We start from the raw sequence: 19,191 nt of genomic DNA, 5'->3' as shown, positions 1-19,191 counted from the left end.
TGCAGTAATGAACTTCTTCCTGAAATCTAATCTAAACCAACCCGCCTTCAGCTCCAAGCCATTTCCTTTGTCCTATCTATACATGCCCTTTTGAAAAGTCCCTCTCTAGCTCTGGTCTGTAGGCCTGCTTAAGGTACTAGAAGGTGCTGTAAGGTCTCCCTGGTGCCTCCTGCTCTGCAGGCTGAAGAGCCCCAACTCTCAGCCTGTCTTCACTGGAGATATGCTTCAGCTCTCTGATCAACTTTGTGGCCCTCCTCTGCACTCATTCCAACAGATCCATGTCTTTTCTGTGCTGGGACCCCAGAGTTGGATGCAGCACTCTAGGTGGGATCTCACAAGGGCAGAGCAGACAGCGAGAATCACCCACCCCAACCTGCTGCTCAGGTTTCCTTTGAAACATGGCATGCATTGCTGAGTCACGTTGAGCTTTTCATTCATAAACACCCCCAAGTCCTTTTCCCCAGGGCTAGTCTTAATCCTTCTGTAAGGGTCATACTGCTTGGACAGCTGGATCCTTTCAAGAATTTTGGTTTTATATTTAAGTCTCACTGGCTCTTTCACCCTTGCATTAGTATTTGCTTTTTCACAGTCTGAAGGAACACATTACTAATATTGTTGCTACCTCCCTCCTCCTGACACTGGAGAATAAATGACATTTTCTTCACCTGTACAATTAACAGTTCTACCTATTAAGACTGATTCATGGAAAAAGCATGTATGTTGATATTAGTTATGTAGAAGATTAAATCACAATTAAAATAATTAGCAGGAAGAATGTGAAAGCACTTAGAAAATTTTGGTGCAAGCTTTTAGCAGCTGCTAGCAAGAGAAGCAAACACAAAAATAGTGGAATCATTCCATGTCAAACACTCTGATACTTGGTTACAAATCTAATATGCTGCATATCCAGAATTTTGTTTAAGGCCAAATAAGCACACAAAATATGTTAATAGAGGGGTATCCTGCATTACATGCCACTCAACATGCCAGTCTAAATGAATCCATGTACTTATATAATACGTTCTACTTATGTTTGAAGACTAATCATTCTTGCATACATTGTTTCTCTTAAAATATTTGCATTTTCTTATGAAATTTCACAGCATTACCTGCACAAGGTCGGCAGCTACATTCAACCTCAGATGTAGAGGCAATTCCTGAAGGGCCTGGACCAAAGACTGGCAGTCAACAGAAAGTGCAGAGAACTGAAATTAAATTCAACACATAGTACACTTGTGAAAAAACACAAAACAACCAACCAAACACAAAAACATCCACCAACAAAAACCCTAGTAATTTTAATGTATTATATTCCCCCGTCACACACATTCAAGAAATCTAATGAAATACGCAAATTAATAGTTTAAAATACACTTTCATGAAGCAGTTTGGCTAAATAATAACATACAAGCACCTAAAATGCAAATTATCATTTAAGGTTAAAAAACAAGGTATAAATTGAATGCTCCTTAGAAAATACCTTGCAATTCCAAAGTAGGAAGTAGTTCAGGAACTTGACAATGGCATAAGAAGCTTTCCAACTGAAACATCTTTTGAACTGTGAAGCTTTCATGCAGTGTAAAATGCCATTCTTTAATGAGTTGCTACTATTTCTGAAGCAATCATCCCGTGTAGCTCCTGTGTAGCTAAATTTAATGCCTAAACAGGGACCTTTGTATATTTCCCTATCTTTTCAAATGTTTTGATACTTACAAAAGCTACAAAGTATATAGTTACAAACATTTCTAAAATTACACTTAAGAAAGATATGCTACTCCTGCTAAATGAGAACTTGTTAGTGTGACAGGTATTGAAGTTTCCTTTTGTCTTGACCCTTTTTTAAAAACAAACTTACACAAAATGGACCAGCAATATTTGCAGTTTCTACAGAACAACCCAGATTTCAGTAGTTTTAAAACAGATTTCAAGCTCAGAGTACAGCAGAACATTCTGAGCATGTTCACCATAGATAATCTGACAAAGATAAATCTGATATCCATCACATATTTTAAAATCTGACAACAAAATGCTTAAGTTCAGTCTACACTCTCATTTTCATGGAAGTAGAGAAGTTGCTTCCAAATCTCACTTAGAGGGACAAAAGTTTGTCCCTCTCAATATGATGTAGACTGGCACAGACATTTAGAAGTCCAAATACTCATAAATTAGGAGAGTTTTGTGACATATCGTAAGATATTTGTCAAAGAAATTCATAATGCTTCCAAAAGCCAGTCAACACCTTTTAACAGGCTTTTAGCAACTGCATATGTAGTAAGAATGAACATCAAAGACATAGTGTGTTCTGACATTATATTTACAAAATTAAATGTTAAAAATAAACAATGCAGTTGATTTAACAGTTTCTTGTATCCAAATTCAGGTTCTGGCATCCAGCAATGAGAATAAAAGGACCAAACAAATATCTGATATAAGAATTTTTCTTCTGCATTAGGAAATTTATTTTACAATGGATTAGTGATCACCATCAGAGATGATTCACTGGTGCAAAGTCTTCAGCAAATAATTCTTGTTGTCAGCAATAAACTAGATCTTCAGAAAATCCAGTTATTTTGACAAATATTAAGGATAAAATATAACTTCTGCACAGTTGCAAAAGAGAAGGAAACTGTATGAATCTGGTAACACAAAAAATTCTAAAAAGTATAATTGAACAACATTTAAGTGCATTTTGGAAGAGCTATGTATACTTGCAAAAATATTAACATGAATGAACATTGCAAATGAAGGTAAAAAAGAGGAGATAGGGAAGAGGAGAAAGGTTGAGGATAAAGGAAGAGAGGAATTTTGAAAAATAATAGAAGAAGGAATTTGCTATCTAAGCAGAGATTTCTATAACAGTAGTGTAATAAAAAGTGAAGGGATCAAAGCAGTATTTAATAAATTATGAACACTTCATGGCAGATAGCATTATTTGGTCAAAAAAACCTAGAGGCATACTTTGTTGCTGGAATTCCCATTTTTTGCACTGAAAAATCCACACGACTAACATCTGTTTGCTTTTTCAACTGCAAATCATGTTATGAAACATTTTTATTGCATTTTATCAATATGCAATGGTGCAAACACAAATATACTTTTTGTAAAAATGAAAGACAATATTCTTAATAAACTGAAATTTTGTTAGTGTTGATGTCACTGTGACATTTCCATTCTACATTTGAAACTGATGCTTTGGCATTGCTTTCTACAAAAGATAGTGAGAAGTGTCTAATCTTTTTTTGTCTTTTTGTGATGTCTTTTCTGCTTTATTCTGTTTCCTCATAATCAATTTACTTCAGTTTAAAATTCTTTAATCCTGTACATAATGTGTAGACAGTCAAAGAACTAGAAACAGGTGAGCTAAGAGGCAAAGGCCAGGAATATGGCAAATGGTATCTAGCATGAAAATTAAACTTGGATCTGGCTTTCAGGGAAAAGAAAGATGAGTCAGAAACAAAAAGAAGATACCAGGTTAAAGACCAGAGACAATGTGAAAAATTAGATAATGCTATGAAATTATCTGGGACAGCATTCTGGATTAAAATAAGAAATCAAAGTAAGGGTAACGGTGAAAACATGCAGTTTCAGTCTGCTCACAATGGCTTAGGCATTCAGGAATTAATTATTGTGTTCTAATCACCTAAATACTATAATGAACAGCCTCTGAGGAAGTTACAAAGAAATTAATATTTGGGATACTGACATCATCCTGCACAGTAGGAGCAGAAGAACTGGTAAGAAAAAAATAGTCACTGAAAGACTGTGTTCCACTAAGAAACAGGTGGTGGTTTAAACAAGTGCTGCATTGGGGTTTATTTGCTCATTTTAATTTGACTTTGCAACTCTAAAATACCTTTAAGTATCACTTCCCAGGGAATAATTATTGTAATATTTTAGAAAATAAATAGCAAATCTTTAAAATTTGAATATATGTGGATGTTACAAGAAATACTCAATCAGAGTTTCATAGAAATTTTAAGAAAAACCTGGAAGACAAAAGCATATATTTTGCAAAATTTAGGTGACTTGCATGAGGAAGACAGCTGCAGAGATTGAGACACTTTAAGGTATCCTGATAGACAAAACAGGAGACTTCTATTGCCATGCTCCTTTATATTCAGCAAAAAGAATTCATATACAAATAATCTAGTTGGTGCACTAAGTTTCAACCAGAGGATATGAACTGTTAATTTGAAGGAACTAGAATACTTCATAGTCCATTATATGAACATACTCCTACAGGTTTTGTTATAGTGATTCTACTAAACACTTTTCTCTTGAATACAGCTGAAAAAGGAAGGCTGGATTTCTATGTCAGTAAAGTAAAGAGACAATCCCTTATTTTCTCTTCACTGGAGGGCTTTCTTGTTATTTCCTCCCAACATGACTTAAAAACCTAGCCTGCTGCTTTGATTAGTATTCAGTAGAAAAAAAGGACAAGGCCCAAGGACAAGGGCCTCCAGCATTAGAGAGAAGTTGATAAAAATATACAGAATAAAGAGTGTTATTATTGTATCAACAATTTGTTGCTGAAGGCACAACTACCTAGATATTCTGTCCCAGGTGATTATCTATATAAAATCACTTGAATGATAAATCTCTTACCTGCTTATGGCATATACTTTCTTTATCCCATTCCTTCTCGTCAGCAAATCGAAACTGTGTAAAGGAATCTCCTAAAGAAAAGAAATAAAAAAATATATTTATTTTAAAAAGGAATAGCAAGTTTTCTCTGAAGTTCCCAACTCTAAAGAAGTAAATTCAATAAATAAATCTCACCTCTTCAACAAATTTTCATTTGATATTTAGTATTAATGCTGCTTGTATTCACAATATTAAACTTATTTATGCCAAACTTCTATAGGCCTTTTGCAAAACTACTAAAAAAGGGCAACAAATACAAAACTGAATGATGAGGTGTTAGGTGCCATGGCAAAATGTAAGGTTTGCATTCAAAAGTCCAGTTTGGACAATTTTGGACAGCATACTAGGAATACACACAGTATTCACCGAGTGAATTTCTTATTAACAGCTTTGAAAGTTCTGTAGATAGATTTTCTCTTACCAACATGCAAATATTTCTAAAAATGGATTGTAAATATTTTTAAAAATCACTTTGTACAAGAGAAAGAAAGACTTCCTGTTGTCTGGTAGCTATATTCTCTCTCTTCCTGGAACTAGTCCCACCTCCAGCACATCATTAAAAAAAGGCACTGAACCCCAAATTCCAATTCACATGCAAAAAGGACTGAATTAAAAGAAAGCCTTAAATAGGACTAATTAAGTTGAATACATAACCTTAATTACAGGATCTTCTAACCTTCTAACATTCCTTTAAGCCAACAGAAACTTTCTCTTACTATAAGGGATATTGGATTATCATTTTGCTTGAAATGCTTTTTTTTTTTTTTTTTTTTTTTTTGCTGCATTACAAAAGAAAGACCTACTAATTTATTTACTGAAAAAAAAACATACAAGAACTCCAATAACTCAAAAAAATCAGTAAGGTCTGTAACAGAGGAAACATGAAAGATTAGGGTTGAAAGATGATGGCCAAAGGTATAGAGTAAGAGAAAGCTACGATGTGTCTTCTTAGACTGCAATTAAAAGATAAATAACTGTTTCGGGAGTTCTATTAGTAAAAAACCAAATATGCTGAATTATTATGTGAAAGAGATGAAATTTGATCCCGAGAATTAAAGAGCTACTAAGTTAGTCAAGGGTCTGGAGAGTCCCTCTTTTGACAAAAGGCTGAGGGAGCTGGGCCTGTTCAGCCTTGAGAAAGAAGACTGAGAGGGAACCTCATCACTGTCTGTAAGTATCTGAGGGGAGGGTGCTAAGAGGCTCTTCTCAGTGGCACCAAGCAATAGGATAAGAGGCAATGGGCAGAAACTGATGCACAGGAAGTTACACCAAAACATGAGGAAGAACTCCTTTACTGTGAGCACTGGAACAGGTTGTCCAGCGAGATTCTGGAGTCTCCCTCACTGGAGATATTCAAGAACCATCAGGATGCAATCCTGTGCCATGTGCTCTGGTATGGCCCTGCTTGAGCAGGGAGGTTGGAAGAGAGGACACACTGCAGTCCCTTCCAGCCTGACCCATTCTGTGATCACCAGTAAGTCACTGAGATTTCTTTCAGCAGTTGGTTGAGAAGCAACAGCTCTCTCTGAAAGAGAATGAATGCTCTAGAGGAAGTTTATAATGGCTTTACCAGCAATTGATTATCTAGCTTTCATTTGGCTCTCAACATCCCAACTCCCATTCATACCTTTGACAATTCCTGAATCATGCCCTTAATCCTGCAGACAAAATCCGAACATATAATTTGCCTTCCCCCAAATGGCTTTTTTATATTGTCTGCCTGTCCCAAAATGTAGGAGAGTGCAACCTTTCAGCAATTTTGGTCAATAGTGCAAGCATCAGCTGGCTTCTGTTTTGCAAGAAAAATGAATAAGCAGCAAAATGGCATAGTAATTGGCATATTTCTTTACCAAATAATGAGAAATGAGATACCTAATCATCCTTCAGGTGGAATTTAAAATTTATTGGCCATGAATTTTTCAAATTTTTTTTAGTATCTAAAGTGCATTTCTAGTTCATTACATTTCATGTATGGTCTTTGGGTATGCAAATGTAGTCATATACTAGTAACACTGAGTACCTGGCACATCCACCATCATAATTTTCATAACCATTACAGGAAGAAAGTAACTTTCTCAGCTGAATATTTGTATAGGTATTTAAGGTCATTATCATGTCCAGCTCAAATATGCATTTCCCTCTTTTCATTAGTTTTATCCAACATGGCTCAGCAGTATTTTGCTGATATACAGCCTTGTCTGATCAGCTATGTTTTGGTTTACATTCAGTGTCTCCCGAGATTACTGTTTTGAAAACATCCATTGTCAAATAGTACAAGTACCAATAATTAAAATTAAGCACTGAAATTAACAATTAGATATCTAATAAGGTAGCTAATTCTACAAATGTTCAGTTCATACAACACAAACACCAGGTTCAATGGTGTTTCTAGGAACACTCAGCAGTGTGGAAAAATAAGACCCTGTATCTTTATGCATCTATCTGCAGATGCAAACACTTAACTTGAGCACTCACAGTTGTCTCACTACTGAAAAAGGCACCTCCCTCTTCATTGCACACAGCACAAGAGGAAATAAATGCCTCTGTTTCAAAATATCTAGAGTACTGCTAATACATAACAACTAATTCTGAAAACCAAAGAAATACAGATATAGTCCCCTGATTTTAAAGTGGGTAGGAAAATGTGCAAATTGATGTTTTAACAGCTCATATTTTAAAGGCTCTATTTAGTTACAGATGCAAAGAAGATCTACGGAAAACAAAATGGTCCTCAAAGTCTTCCTTTGAGGCATAGGTATAGGCATAGGTACTTTCTTCCAATACCCCCAACACTGCTCTAGTTACTGCTCACGCTGCATCACAGAGCAGTCTTCTCTACTCTTACAAAAGAGTAAAATTAAACTAAATGATTACTTAAATGCTCTCAGTATCTGAGAATGATCAGATGTAAACTAGCTAAATCAACCTACTTCATCCGGAAAATCCACTGGGATCAAGGCCTGGTTTATGATGGTCCACACTCACAAAGTTGGTAATCACAGACTCTCAGTTTGATATTGTATTGCTGAACTAAGGGGTATGACTTAAACTGTAGTTTAATTAGGCTCTTTAAGTAAGTTAACAAAGCGTATTTTTCAAATGGAAGCATAACTACAATCCACAGTAGCATATTTAATGCAAATTAGGGCAATGAGAATGTTAATCTAACCAATTATCTTTTCACAAATCCCTTTACCCTCAAAATAATCTCCTTTTATGCCACGAATAGTAATCAAACCACTTGCAATAACTCTGAGTTCCTTTCAACATAAAAAATACTTTTCTTCATGTGAATAATTTTTATGTTACCTACAAGTACCAGCTGGCCTTCAAATACAGAGTAGATTAAAATAATGCACTCAAGTAAACCTTACACATGGTCTTTGGTAACAGTCATGATAAGCCTTATATTGTTTATTGTTTAAAATGTGAAATTATTATGAAAATGGCAGAACTAAACCACCTTCCTTTCCTACCACTCAAATATATCATAAAGCTAAATAAATTTATTTAAATAAAATGTCTTTCATTTTTTCATTAGCTCAATTACCTTTTCATACAATTATTCATTGAATAGCAGAATCCAACATATCCTACCTGCAATCTATAATAAATATTTTCTAATTTGTGAAATTTAAAGTCTAAAAAATAGAAAAAATTTAAGAAAGCCAGTTTCCAGTATGAAAAATTCCATCAGTGGAATGATTTTGTTAATTTAAAACTCTCTCAATCACATAAAACCTTACTGAAGACAGAGGAAAAAGACTCTGTAGTCTTAGAGGTGAAATTTCACGTTAGAGGGGAGAATAACAAGGAATTTAACATAATCCTTCTAAGATTGCCATGGCTGTAAAGAAGTGCTGCAAGTGCAAATATAATACTCTAACCCCATTTTTTAAATCATAATCTCTCTTTTAGCCCCCTTTAGGTACTGGAAGGTGCTACAAGGTTTTCCCAGAGCCTTCTCTTCCCCAGGCTGAATTTCCCCAATTCTTTCATCTTATCTTCATAGGATACTGATATCAAGGATATGTGTAACCTGCATAAACTGTCAGACAGTAAAGGATATTTGTAACCAGATTCAAAAAGAATAAGATCCTAAATTATTTCCTTGGCACAACTATGCAGCACTGCTAGTCACATTTTAAAATAAAAACATTTGACCAAACAGCAGGATTATCTGACCAAGGCTAAATGATGTCTTCAAAATTTACAATGTGTCACAGATAAAGGAGTGAGAAGGAAGGATCTTTGGAAACCAGTGCTGGTTCTGGAACAAAGAGTGTCTGTTCAGGAAGAACAGAACTAATTTAACACATAAAGGAACTGCATCCTATTGAAATCAAGGACAGATACCAATTTTTCAAATGAGAAGCAGGGTGAAGCCAACAAATGCCAAAATACAGAATGGTTCAAAAAGAAAAAAAACCCTACACATACAAAAAAATCCCCCACAAACCAAATCTCTTTATTAAAAGCTAAAGCAGAGGCTAACAAGAGCCAGGAAAACTAAAGAAATAAAATTATACTGAAGAGGTTCAGAAAAACAAACAGTAGTACACTTGCTTCTTTATGAATACCAGGTGACTAAGAAATAAGACAGAAGAAACTGGAATGCCTTTAAGCCTTTAAAGCTTTAAAGACCTGAATGACTGCACAAGAATACTGGGAATAGTGAAAGGCAAACTGGGGAAGACAATGCAATATCAGCTGAATGTGTCTGATGGACAAATTAAGTAGAAATTAAATGGCTATGCAAGTAAACATAGTATTTTGGGGAAGAGTCAACATGGCATGTGAAGTTCTGCTGCATGACCTAAGACAACTTCTTGTAAGAAGCAAAATATCATGCACATAAGCAGGATCTAGTTCATATAATTTACATACATTTCCAAAAGCTCTCACTGACATCCCACTCCCTTTCCCACCCAAGAACTCCAGAGCAGCAAAAAGAAGAGGAGGCTTTGTATGAATAAATAACACCTTGAATTAGGAAGAAAAGAGTAAACTGCCAATTTTCACATTAAAAGAAACAACCCATGCAATACTCTGGGGTCATAGCTGTTTAATCTCTTCCCTCAATTAAAACAGAAGAGAAAAAAAGAGGAGAAAATGAAGTAACAAAATTTGCTGATGGTACCAAGCTTTTTGCGTTAGTGCAGATGAAGGTAGGCTGTGAAGAATGACATAAGAACTCCGTAAGATTGAGAAAGTGGATTTTAAAGTGGCAAAGGAAGCTCAATACCGAAAATGTAAAATGCAGCAATTCTCCAAGAAAGTTTAGAGCTGACCAACACCATTCTGAATCAGAATCTCAGTGCTATACAGCGTGCAAAGGAGCAAACTCTTTGGAATTCTTAAAAAGGCAGGAATGAACAACACAGAGAACATGACTACATCACTATCCTGTATTACCTTGAATACTGTGCAGAGTATTGGTTTCCCAAGCCTCAAAAAATGTAACAACACTAGAAAAGGCATAAAAGAGATTTTGGATTGGAAGCAATTTAGTACCTTAAGCCAAAGGAGGGGAACCAAGGGAACATAACGGAGATCTAAAAACAGGAAAGGCATAAAAAGGGCAGATGGGTACTAAATGCTCATTGTCTCTTCTCACCTAGAGGCAGGAAAAGAGCCCAGGAGGTAACAGACTCAAAACAAACAAAAAGTGGCAAATCTTTATAACTTGAAGCTGGGCTGTGGGACTCTGTGCCACCAGATGGTGCAGACAGCACAACATGCAAGGAGGGATATAGGATAACTATTTCTAAACACAAAGATTGCACATCTGGCTCAGCAAGTCCCTTAGACATAAACTGTTGCAGGTCAAGAAAGTATGTGGGAAAGTAGCATATAATACAGTACATTCAGGGGCCTTAGCTCAGGGGTCTCCAGATGGACCTTGGGTCTGCTTCAGTAGAACCAACCCTAAACTAAAGCAAATAGCTAGGGTTTTTATACCTTTAGAGCTCTACCCTTCTCTTAACTGGCTATCTTTCTGCAAGAAAAATAAGGAGGAAAAGAAGGTAATGCACAAATTTATTTTTAATCTGTAGCTAAGTGTTCTTTCAAGTCAATGCACATTTGTGTTTTCTATTTTTTCCACATTTCCTTACGTTTATCACTATTTTTCATATGTAATTTTTAGTAATTAATTATTATAGCTTTTGGAATGTTGCAAAAATGCAAAATATTAAACTAAAATGCACTGAACAAAAACGTATATTCAAAATTTCTCTCAGCTACAGTAGCCTGGTTATTCGTAAGCACCAATCCCATCTCCTCTATTATTCACTTTTTTTACTGAATAAACAATAAAATTATATTTAAGGTTAAAGTTACTGATTTCCCCATAGGTAAGCTTAAACTTTTCATTAAGTTTAAGCTAGTCACCTTAAATATTTACATTTTTTCCTGATGCTTTATGACATTTTCTAGTGTCATTTTTTTCAGGCCACTAATTTATAACATACTTAGTGATTTTTAAATGTCACTGTAGCCAGCTTGCAATATTAGAGAAAGTATATAAATCCACAGAGCATGCTGTTTTTTGAGCAGTATCATTCAAGAAGGCTGAAAAAAAAAGGAAAACATTGCTGCATAACTTAATAATAAAAATGAAGCTTAATTACTGCATAAATACACAAGACCAACTAAATTAGTGATTCTTCCTAGGGGTAGGGACAAAATCTCGTTTGGGTAAAAAGGAGAGAACTCATATATTTTGATAAGCCTGGATCCAACAGAGGAAAAATTAGCTTAACAGAAGAGTTTGTGACCTGCATGGACTGACAGTTTAAGGGAACTAATGATCTTTGTGAAGACCCTGTGTTCTCCAACATCATATAAGCAACTAATGTCAGTACAGCACATGTCCATAGCGGGAAGCAAAGCTGAAATTCAACACTGGAAGAAAATAAGAAATGGCAAGGTTCCCACCCACAAAGAAAGATTTGCAAAACGTCAAACTGCAGAACTGAAAAGAGGAATCCATTTGCATTTGCTGGAACAAGGTGCTCTTATATTCTGGCTTGTGAGGAGAGACATCATGAAAAGAAAAGAATCCAGGAGGAACAACATTCAATCAGAATGAAAGACAAGTCATCCCAAAAGATCCTTGGTTTGCCCTGCCTATTGACAGGAACCGCTGTGTGGCAGCCACAGAGAATGGGCATTGAAGGATGAGGAAGAGGGGAGAGGCATGCACTCCTATGCATTCTAGCAGGCAAAATTACTGCCTTGAGGCCTTGGGGCAGACGGTACCACTAAGCTCACACAAGCACTTTAAAAGCAAAATGAGAGCTTGGATGAACAGTTTAGTTTTTTACAGAAGTGAGGTTAAAGCTGAAACAGCACCCTTTGTTGATACTTTAGACTGTACAGCTTGCAAATAATTCATCATCCTGCTAAGATTTGATATTTTGAGTAGTTAAAAAATATATCCCATAACGGATGACAAAACTTCTGCTGTTTATTAGGGAGGTTTTGATTTTTTTCTAAAGTACACATGAAGACCAATTTTTACAGTGTTTCCAAATATAACAATAAAAAATCCAAATAGAACAAATTTCCTACTATATAAGACCAAATGAGCTTTCAAACTTTGCCAAATACTATCTAGATTACTGGTTATTAGAAAGCTCAGATTCAAAACTCAGTTGCTAGCCCAAACTTGCTCTACCCTACTAAGCTCCCAATTTTTTGGTAGATGACTCTTTCTCAATTCTGTTAGGAACCTGAAAACTCTTCCTAATTAAAGTTTAAGTAAAATACATGCTTCAAAAACACAATAAAACTACTACTGTTGTTTAGATACCTCATGTCATGCTAGCTACAAGAAAGAACAACAGAAACTGCATGTTAATAGCTTTTGCTAAGTTGCAGAATGGCACTCTGTGGCCTAGGTTCTTTACTTTGTCCTATTTAAGAAAAGTTCCTCACAATTATTCTTTATTAGGATTATTGTTCATTGTACCTCCTGTGTAAACAGTGCACACAAACATATTGGGGCATTGTATCTGGGAGGTGAAAACATCATTGGACCAGAGTTATTTTTCCACTTTTCCATCTAAGAGAACTTCATACCTAACTGTCATGTAGTTAGATATAAACTTCTCTTAGATAGCTAAGAGTGGTTGTAGTGCATAAATTTACACTAGGATTACTACTGTTTTCTGTAAGTAGCTTGTCAGAATATTTGGTCTGAAAACTTCAAAATTCATTACATAGCTTACTTGTCCAGAAAATGCAGGAATATATAAAATAAGACCCCTTTATTCCACATAGTACCTCTACCAACAAAAACCCTATTTTTAGAAAAAGAATCCCCAAACTTCCATGACAGTAATCTTGGAGCAAACAAATGAACAAACTTAATACATACTTTATTTTAACCTGCTTGCTAGTTTTTAATTGTAATAATAATCACTAATTGACACAATTAGAGAAAAAAATCTCGTATCTGTAGTCCTTACATGCCACACAAACACTGGAAAAATTCCTTTTCTTTATTTCTCTTCCCTCCAATTTTTAGAGTAGATAAATCATAGAAGTTAACAATAGATTTGACAGTTGAATGTTCAAGCTCCCATTTTAAGCATTTAAAGCCAGTCTTAATTTTGAATGGTAAGTATACATGTTATTTGATACCCCTTGCATTATTGGAATTTGATAACAAAAAATATTCCAGATTTTTCTTAGTGCTACAGTTTGATTCCTTACTCTTTGACAGAACAGCATATAACTGTATGATTAATAAATATGCTTTATGATGCTGTTCTGACTATTTTTAATACCATCACATCCAAATTAGTACTATCCTTCCCTAAAGCATAATTCACTATTCATGTAGGTGGTACATTATGCTCTATGGGACTATATTTCAAAAGTATTCATAAATTATACACAAATGTGCAGGCCTAAAAATATTCAAGGAGTTTGATATAGTGAGTATGAAGCTTGGCTGTCTTGCATTTATGAGGGGTTTTGCAAGATATGAGATGTCATAGTACTAACAGGAGCTTGCAAGATTTTTTTTAATGAAACAAGAAAAGTAGCTTCAGAAAACAAGACTGGAGGAATTTCTTCTGAAATTTTACAATTACAAGGATTACAATTAGCAAATAGTAAATCTAGTAAAGCTCCAGTTGTGTAAGGATGCAAGAGCCTGGAAAGCATTTCTTTGTGTGTGCAGGTTACTCATTACTCTCCAAAGACAGTAGTGGATTAACGTATCAGAGAGTTCTGAACATCAAATTAAAATTAACAGCAGAGTGGTAAATATTCACTTGTGGTGAAAAATACAAGCAAACAGCATACTGGATTTGCCTTATCAAAGGCTTAGAAAGCCATTACATTCTTGGTCCAAATTTACAAAAGTGTGCTTTTTAAAGTTATGACTATCTACAGTGGAGTTTTCTCATTGCTACAGAGCAATGGGAAATTGCTCAATGGTCAATGCAAAGTTTCAAAACCCATATTAGAAGAAAGTAAGAGTTCTTCTGTAAAGTTGTAGGAACCCAGAGTGCCGAGAATATTTCTCTGCCTGTTTTTAAGGGTTTTTACACCCCTGGACAACACTGGTATAGCTTTAAACCTTGGAAAAAGTTACCAACAGTTAGACAACAGCTAGAAAATACAGTGGTGTGAATTAGGTGATAGACTACTATGTAAGATTGTCACAGGGTGAAAAATTTAGGGGTTTTAGGCTTCTCTTTATAGTAAAGAGTATGAAATATCAAAATGGAGGATTGTTGTTGTTCTCTAGACCTTCTTCTCCTTCTTCTACCACTCCATATTCTGTAGTAAAAGTAGTTTGGATTGATTGGATAGAAAATTCCGCAGTTCCTAGTCATGTTACTGAATAATTGGTAAGAAAGTAAAAATAATGTATGTTTTTAGTAACTATTGCTTAAAATGTCTTTAAAAGGCTGTGTAAATCTTGATAATTAGTCTTTCTCGCTCTCACTCCTACTTTTCCTCCTTCCATGCTGTACCTGGGTCATGCTAGTGGCTCAGTTCCTCTGATAAGACTTAATAAACAACTATCTGGAAGCATTGAAACTACAGAAGACGTCTCGCTTTATCTTTTAAACTCCTTGCAAGGACTTTCAACGAATTCTCTCCCATCAGGAGAGACTCAATTTATGGCACGGTAAAGTGACAAAAGTGAAAAAAATAAAAATAATTACTTACTATCTACAATTCTTTGTGCCATGTTAAAAAGAAATTGTAGCCACATACAAGCTTCTGCTCATCTTTTGTATTAGGTATGTTGAGGGTTTCTCTAACAAATTTATCATAAGTAAATAAACATTGGGTTAGCTCAACTGAAAACACCAGTACTCCTCATGCTAACCTCTACTCTTGCGCCTTTGTGTTGAACATTCTATATTCTATAGCTTACAATGCCCCTTAGCAACAAATCCTGTAGCCTTCTTATGTAAGCTCTCCTTGTCTGGTAGTGACAAGACCTTCAGCTTTCCCACAAATTAAGAAATGAGAATTGTTGGTACAGAATGGAGAATTACAGTTTTCTGGATGACAAATACCATCTGGGCTATGTATTTACCACTGACACACAGTGTTTCGCAGGTCTGAAAAATGCAGAAGTATTGATTTTTATTTAATGATTTTCTGTATTCAAAGAGCAGAAAATTAAAATGTGCATTTTAATGTTGATTTTGAAATATTCATTTGAAGATTCTATTTTCCATCACACTATTGACATGCTATTAAACAGCATCATAGCAATATCAAAGTTCAAGTTTTAAGATATTGAAGACTGTGACATATCTGATAATGTTGGGATGGCTAAATTGAAAAATCATCTGTATCCCAGCTATTCACTAGACATATTTGCTTTCTGTTGTTGTTTATCTGTAGTGTTTTTTCTATGATCTAGTTATATGGAGTTAAAAAAAAATGGCTTGCCCAACTTTGGCCCCCAAGGACATTACATCATGATTTATTTTAATGTCATGCTAAGGCCTCCCCCACCTAGTCGTTCATCCACCATTCTGCTTGTTCTAGCACTGTTTATGGGGTTTCTTTTACATTTTAACCTTGTTTAAATCTATTCTTCCAGATTTCTGATCATGATTGTGGTACTTTAAGTCCCTCTAGTCTACTTGAAACATAATAAGCAGGTGCTAATCAATGAATTTTTTACTTTAGCAGGAATTGGTCTGTGAATCATGCAGAAAGTACTCCTTACTCTCAGCTCTGCCTTTTCAAATTGCATTGCTATTTCACTGTGCACAGAAATATGCATGACATTCTCAGTGTTTGATTTAATTCTGAACATGCATTTCAAAACAAAAGGTTACAACATTTTTCTTTTGTTCACAGGAGTTTCAAAATACTTTTTTTTCCCCCTTTTTTTTTTCCCTTTCCCCCCCCTTTCTTTTAATGTTTTCAGTCAGCCTCGCCTTATTGGGCACATTAATTTTGCTCAGTTAGCAATCTGACAGCAAGGATTAGCTGACAATGAAAAGTGCTTAGACTAAGTTAAAGATGATTAACAACTACAAATCTTAATGATATATATGTAAAAAGGAAAAATAAGAGTGTTCATAGAATAAGAGAAACAGGGTTCACCAAGATACTGCTCTTGTCCATGTGTTTTCCCACAGATGAAAAATGAATGACCTTTTTCTCTAAGCATATGTTCAGGATTTTAATACCTCTTCTGCTTTTGGTCAGCACTTTTAAAATTAACATTTGTAAAACACCTTTGTTCGTTTTGCTTTTAAGCTTCAGAGCCTAGAAAACAATCAGAATCAATCAAATTTTTAGGATGACAACAAGGTCACTTAGGCCTCTACTGGCAGCCTAACACATACAGCCTTCAACTCTCTTTATAAGGCCAGAGGAAGTTTTTCCACAGGCTTTAGTTAGCACTTCTGAAGGTCAACCCAAAAATGGTAAAAATCTTCTTAACTGTGGAGGAATGTACTGGGACAGGATGGAAGGGAAAAAACCTCTCTCCACTGTAAGCAAGAAAACCATATATGGTACTACAGTGCCAGTTCTCATATTTGTAAAATACAGCCTGTTTACAGGCTTAAACAGTTCTTTCTAAAGCACCTTAAAATCTATGATCATACAAGTGTAAGATCTAACACCAGTATTTGTTGCCAGTCCTGCTACCATCAAAAACACATGTTCCTGCTGAAGCTTGATACTTCAGCTGCCATTTCAAAATCACTTAAAGATCTTGGCTACTGCAGAAAAAAAGAAAGATAAATAAATGAATGACAGTCTAGTTAATTAACCACTCAGATTCTACAAAATCAACCAGTGGAGCTCAGCTTCAAAACAGCTCTGCTTTACAACAATCCACAACTCTCAAAGGGAGGAACTAATTTTTGCTGCATTTTTCACATCACACATCTTGCCTTTGCTAAGTATAAAAAAATGTAGGTGCCCTACTAATGGTTCTAAATTTTTCAAAATTGAGTTTAAACAACAAAGCTAGGCTTTTAATTCTTTCAGAAGTGAATAAAGAAATTGATCACCATATCTTCAAATAAATGTCAAACCACAAAGTCTTCTGGAGTATTGCATTCCCATTGAGTACCTTTCAATTTTCAAGGGACAGGATCCAAATTATTCAGAGGTACAAAATAACTGTCCAGCAATACCATGAAGAGATTTATAGGAGAACCAGTCCCCTGATGTCTATTTTCCTTCCACAATACATTTTTGCATGTGTTTTCAAAGATATAGAAATTACAGTGAAATGAGTATTTCCTACACAAACCTCTACAGGTTCTTCAGTTCGAGAATAAACAGGAAACTGCATTAAGGTATCTGAGCCCTCTAGGGGAGGGTACTTTGTCACACTGACTAGAAAATACTCAGAATAGAGCAGAAGTTCAATTCGTTAACAAAAAGTGACAATACGAAGACTAGAATACTGTATCAATCAAACTATATATATAAAAAGTGAGACTTAAGTTTAAGAAGACAAAAATGAAATTTCAAGGCTGAGTTTCAATTCAGCTAAACACAGTTTTATCCATTTCTAATTTCTTTACTCAGAGAACTCCGTATTCATGGTTTTCAGCCATGGGTCTTATGGACTACGTCTCTGGGACCCTGAAAAAGGTGATGAAAGCAACATGAGACTGTGATAGTGTCACCACTGGATTCCACACCACACTGGGAAAAAAAAATCAACTGAAGATCTGCAATTACAAAAAAAAAATTAAGTCCATTCAGGTCAGTTTAGCTACTGCAGTAATTAAATTTTATATTACATATGGGGCCATTGAGGGTTCTCTGAAAATCCAATTATAAAGATACTTGAAAAGCTCATTTGCATTTTACTCATATTTGGTTTTGAGAGGTGAGCTGCTCTAACCTGCTGGCTGCAGCTTCCTTACCTGACATCAAATCCATGATGAGTCACTGAAGAAACTAGACATACTGCAAGGCTGGTTTTGATGGATGACTCAGAACTAAGAATTAGTAACCATTGGAGGGATAAGGGAAACAACAGAATTTGGAAAGGTCACATATTTCTAGACACATTTGAAACTAAAACTTAACTATTCCTATGCCCTCAAAGGGCGTGGTGGGGAAATATTCTGGACTAATGTCAGGAGGAAGTAAGGTACAATGGGCTGTCATACTACTGTAGTTAGTGATCAATAGATTGTTGTGCTTTTAGAATGTTTTTTATTACACTGTATAGTAGCACAACATCCATGATTAGTAATTTATCAGTACTGCACCTAAAAAAAAGGCAATGAAAAGCAAATATACATACACACCCTTAACTACTGAAAGGCCATGCATCTCTCTGGTTCTCTAAGAATGAAGACATACAGGCTGAAAATTACTTACATATAAAATATTCTTTTGAAAAATATTATCATCCTCACTCAAACTTATTAAGCTCAGAAGAATACAAGACTTTGGCAATTGATCATCTTAGAAACAAGCTCTCTTTCTACGACTCAAAATGCACACTAGGAGACTTTGGAAAATGCCACCTACTGAATTCATAAGCAATCTTTGTGTTTATCATATGCATTTCACTGTGAGACTTTCTAAGCAGGATAATAAAAAGGAGGTAGAAATCATCAGACCAGTGTAAAGCCAGACGTATCCTCACTGTTGGTTGAACCTGCAAATGGGAAAGCAACAGCTGCATCCATCAGCCTGAGCTGGAGAGACCCCAGGGTCTCTGGGCTGAGCAGAAGGAATCCCCAGGAGCTGCTGGACGTGGTGGTTGCTTAGAACACCTTTTAACGAAAACAAACAAGCAAGGAACTTGCTCTAAATTTTTTGTTCTGAATAAAAATGGCAAGCCTATTTTTAATTATCCCAGAATGCATGGAAGAAAACTAAAGTATAGTTCAATAGGTCAATCAACACCAGTAACTGAATTCAGTAACACCAATTTCAGTAACTGAGTGTTTAAGAAAAACTTTTTTGCTTCAGTGATATAAGGGATGTACCTTGGATGAAAAGATGTAGAAGTGAACATGGTTACCAGATGAATGAGATGTCTTTAGGGAAGAGCCAGATTCATGACTT

General features: G+C 35.4%; 1 protein-coding gene across 1 annotated transcript in view; it reads right to left on the bottom strand.

The window, feature by feature from the left end:
• The window catches only part of AVEN (apoptosis and caspase activation inhibitor), a 91,169-nt gene that overhangs the window by 1,852 nt on the left and 70,126 nt on the right, over window positions 1-19,191 (bottom strand). The window contains exons 3-4 of the mRNA XM_069017681.1: window positions 4,606-4,676; window positions 1,110-1,205 (exon numbers count right to left, since the gene is read on the bottom strand). Of these exons, the coding sequence (XP_068873782.1) occupies window positions 1,110-1,205; window positions 4,606-4,676 (167 nt within the window). The remainder of the gene's footprint in view (window positions 1-1,109; window positions 1,206-4,605; window positions 4,677-19,191) is intronic.

The sequence above is a fragment of the Aphelocoma coerulescens genome, chromosome 5 (genome assembly GCF_041296385.1).
Source record: "Aphelocoma coerulescens isolate FSJ_1873_10779 chromosome 5, UR_Acoe_1.0, whole genome shotgun sequence".
Classification (NCBI taxonomy): Eukaryota; Metazoa; Chordata; class Aves; order Passeriformes; family Corvidae; genus Aphelocoma; species Aphelocoma coerulescens.
Note: the sequence above shows the minus strand (reverse complement) of the source record. Positions and strands in the feature narration are given on the sequence as shown.